Below are 3,693 nucleotides of genomic sequence, written 5' to 3'. Positions count from 1 at the left end.
TAAACAAAACAGCCATGCTGTTTCTACCAGATGCAATTGAAAATTAATCTAAGCACAAACGCAACATTTCGAGTAAAATTATCGGTTGTTTTAGTGGAGTACTTGTGTTAGTTCAGCTTCAGATGTGTGTGCTTGTCATCTTGTCGCCCTGCATGTTCAAATCAGACAGACACACTGTGGAAGATCCGTGAATTTCCTTTTAAATCCACATGTAAGTTTAAACTTTTGTTCGGCGGGTGATTGACTGGTGAGAGGTGGTGCTTCGCTGCCATCCAGGACACATCAGGACGACATTTTAAACCTCAAACACAATGTGGATTTTGACTACCTCTGTATGTGTTTTTGTGATCCAATCACAAAACATTTTGCACCCCATTTACAACTATATTTAGCGTTGACCTTTGCAATCGGGTCATCCAAAACACGTCTTATTACAATTTGTAAACAGGGTCTAAAATGATTGCAGCCAGAGCTAGGGAATGCTATAGAATGACTTCAGGCAGAAGTCCCACCCACATTCGTTTCTCCAGTAAGACCCCCAGTTAAAAGGTGGATACATTTTAATTTAAATGTGTTAATAGTGGCATACATTTTCTTTTAGGTGAAGAGCAAAAATGTCTTAAGCAAACCATGACTTGTCAGTGAACACAACACAGTTTCAGACATGTGTTTTATTAAAAGGTTTTATTAAAACAAAGCAATACATGAGATGTGCACAAAATTATTGGCTAAATAAAGGCAAAGTATTTCACAGCTCCAAAAAGCATTATAAATTTAACTGTTTTTCTTTCTTTAATTATTACTGGGTTGTTGTACGGTCAATCCACTGAGTATAGTGGGAAATAATAGTGTAGAGTCCAGGCTTTTTGCTGGTGCCACATTTCTTCCCTCCATTAGAGGTTATACCCACAGCAATACCCCTATATAAGAGAGGACCCCCAGAGTCACCCTATAAGACAGAGAGAGAGAGAGAGAGAGAGAGAGAGAGAGAGAGAGAGAGAGAGAGAGCACAAAAGAGGTCATGTTAGTTAGTCTTGATGCCTATAGAATTAATGTCCATCTATGAGTGCTACCAGTGGATACTTACATCACAAGTGTCCATTCGTTTTTTCGCAGCACAAAGCATGTTGCTGGTGAACTTCCATCCATAGTACGCAGCACGGCTACAGAGCATTCGCTCCAAGACAGTGATACTGATTTCTTGCAATTTGTCTGGTCGTCCTCCCAGATTGTTCAAGGAGCCCCACCCAGCTGTGTCCACAGTTGCATCCATCTCAGGGTCAACCCCTCCCTCCCTTTGGAATTTCACAGGTTTTACTGCATTGCTTTCTGTGATTGGCTTTTCCAGCTGTCAATAACAAAAGCATACAATGTATGATTCTTTCAGTCTACTATAGAAAACAGCTAGGATGAATTCAGGTAAATTTGGCCACATTTTGGTTGACGTGGAGGTGATTTACCCGAATTCACCTTACTGATCTCTTATACAGCATTGGTTACGTTATTCAAGTGAATTCACTATTAGGCTTAATTACTTCTCTAAAATTGAAATGAGTAGATTACAACACTTGGACCCACTTTATATTAGGTGGCCTTAACTACTATGTACTTAACCATTTGATACAATGTACATATTATGTATATACATATTGTTGCATTGTAATTACATTTAAAGTACTTGCATTTAATTACATTTGTAGTTGCACTGTTAACTTTAACCCAAACCTTCCCCAAAACCTAACTCTAACCCCTAATCCTAACCCTAACCCTACCCTTACTTCTAAACCTACCCGTACCTCTGTATGAGTAGCAGCAAATGTAGGAATTTTGCAAAACAACATGAAGTTACACAGTAAATACATAGTCTTGTATGTATTTAATGTTAGTACATAGCAGTTAAGTTCACCTAATATAAAGTGTGACCCACTACTCATTGCTTCATGAAAAAAGTAAGCAATACTAAAATATTAAGTTTAAGTAAAACTTTTAAGTTACTCTCTAAAACCTCTACTAACACTTTTCACAGTACATACGCATGAATGTAGTTCATGTTTTAAATGTATTCCACATAAATAATATTTTTTAGAAATACAACCCAAGTAATGTAATTGCAATGAAATTGAATGTAAATAACTATAATCTGTTTACAAGAGTTTAAAATGTGTTACTTCTTTTTGACAAAGTAATTTGTTTTACAGTGACTTATTACTTTGTAATCGCATTACACCCAACACTGCTCTTATGTACATTACACATGCAAAGACTGATTTTGAATAGGATCACAGAATTTACCTTAATGAGGGCAATATCATTGTCATAGTTGATCAAACTGAAACCAGGATGGTTGTAGACTGCAGAGACATCCATGTTTTGTTTATTGCCCTCAGCTGTAGACAGTGAGTGAGCTCCCAACACAACCTTGAAATCTGATGCCCTCCTGAACACGACAAACTATAATTTATCATTTTGCTTAGATAAAAAAATAAAATGATAAAAATTCAGTTTTATAGTATTTAAATTAAAAAAGTCAAAACAAACCTTCAACAAATCACAATCACATCTAATTAAACACAAGGTGAATTTATGACATACTGTATTTGCCACTGAACTATTTTGGTTAGGTGAAGTACAGTGCAGTGATTTTACATACCCATCCTGAAAGCAGTGTGCCGCGCTCATCACCCACTGACTGGAGATGAGAAAGCCACCGCACTCATGTATTCCATTCCACTGAAGTGAAGCCATGTAAGGACGAGAGTGTGCAACAGCCTCATTTCCTCCTATTATACATTCACCTGTATACATAAAAACAAAAAGCAACAACAGAATAAAGGAATGTTTAATAAAGCCCTGTTACACAAGGAAAACCTCATTGCTCTGACAGTATAAATTGTAACTATATCCAATGTTTAAATATTGAAATGCATAAGATATTTAAAAGAAAAGCATTTCTTTTAGAATAAACACATTTTATGCTACTGTATATACAGTATTTCTCACCAGGTAGAGATGCTGCAAAGAGCAGAGCAGAGACAAAAATTACTCTTATCTGTTTCATAATGAACGATCACTGTCAATATGCTTCGGTTACTGACTACTCAGTGCTGACTGAGCTTTTTATAATGCCCAGAAAGAGAGAGCGAGAGAGAGAGAGAGAGAGAGAGAGAGAGAGAGAGAGAGATGGGAGTTGTTGTGAACTGCACTCTTTTCCCAACCCCACACCAGGAGATGGAAAACATCAGTCTTTTTCTCCATCTATCTTTTCCTCTTTCTCTTTAACAAACATCTGCTTTGTTTCACTTTTTGTGTTTCATCAAGATTTTCCAATACTGTGCTTTCTTATGCTCAAACAGAAAGCAGATCATCATAAATGTTTATACAATATAAAAATGAAAGAAAACCCCCGAATAATGACTTGCACATGTATTTGGAACACCCACATACTGCCTTTATAACATTTACGGCACGGTTTCATGAAACCACCTAAATTGAGATTACTAAGGGTTTTCTTTTCTTAAAGAAATATTCCGTGTTCAATACAGAAACTTTCAATACAAAAACTTAAGCTCAATAGACAGCATTTGTGGCATAATGTTGATTAACACTAAAATGAATTTTGACTCATCCCCCCATTTCTTTTAAAAAGCAAAAATCGAAGTTATAGTAAGGCACTTACAATGGAAGTTAATGGGC

At 36.4% G+C, this 3,693-nt stretch overlaps 1 protein-coding gene across 1 annotated transcript; it reads right to left on the bottom strand.

Moving 5' to 3' along the window:
• Window positions 1-665: 665 nt before the first annotated feature.
• LOC127661058 (complement factor D-like) lies at window positions 666-3,089 on the bottom strand. Its single transcript, XM_052151614.1, has 5 exons — window positions 3,001-3,089; window positions 2,651-2,795; window positions 2,293-2,437; window positions 1,088-1,348; window positions 666-949 (listed from the first exon to the last, which is right to left on the bottom strand). Exons 1-5 carry the CDS (start codon window positions 3,056-3,058, stop codon window positions 800-802), a joined length of 759 nt encoding a protein of 252 aa, XP_052007574.1. The 5' UTR covers window positions 3,059-3,089; the 3' UTR covers window positions 666-799.
• Between the last annotated feature and the right edge of the window lie 604 nt (window positions 3,090-3,693).

The sequence above is a fragment of the Xyrauchen texanus genome, chromosome 20, assembly GCF_025860055.1.
Source record: "Xyrauchen texanus isolate HMW12.3.18 chromosome 20, RBS_HiC_50CHRs, whole genome shotgun sequence".
NCBI classification, from domain to species: domain Eukaryota; kingdom Metazoa; phylum Chordata; class Actinopteri; order Cypriniformes; family Catostomidae; genus Xyrauchen; species Xyrauchen texanus.
This window is presented reverse-complemented; position numbering and strand designations above follow the sequence as displayed.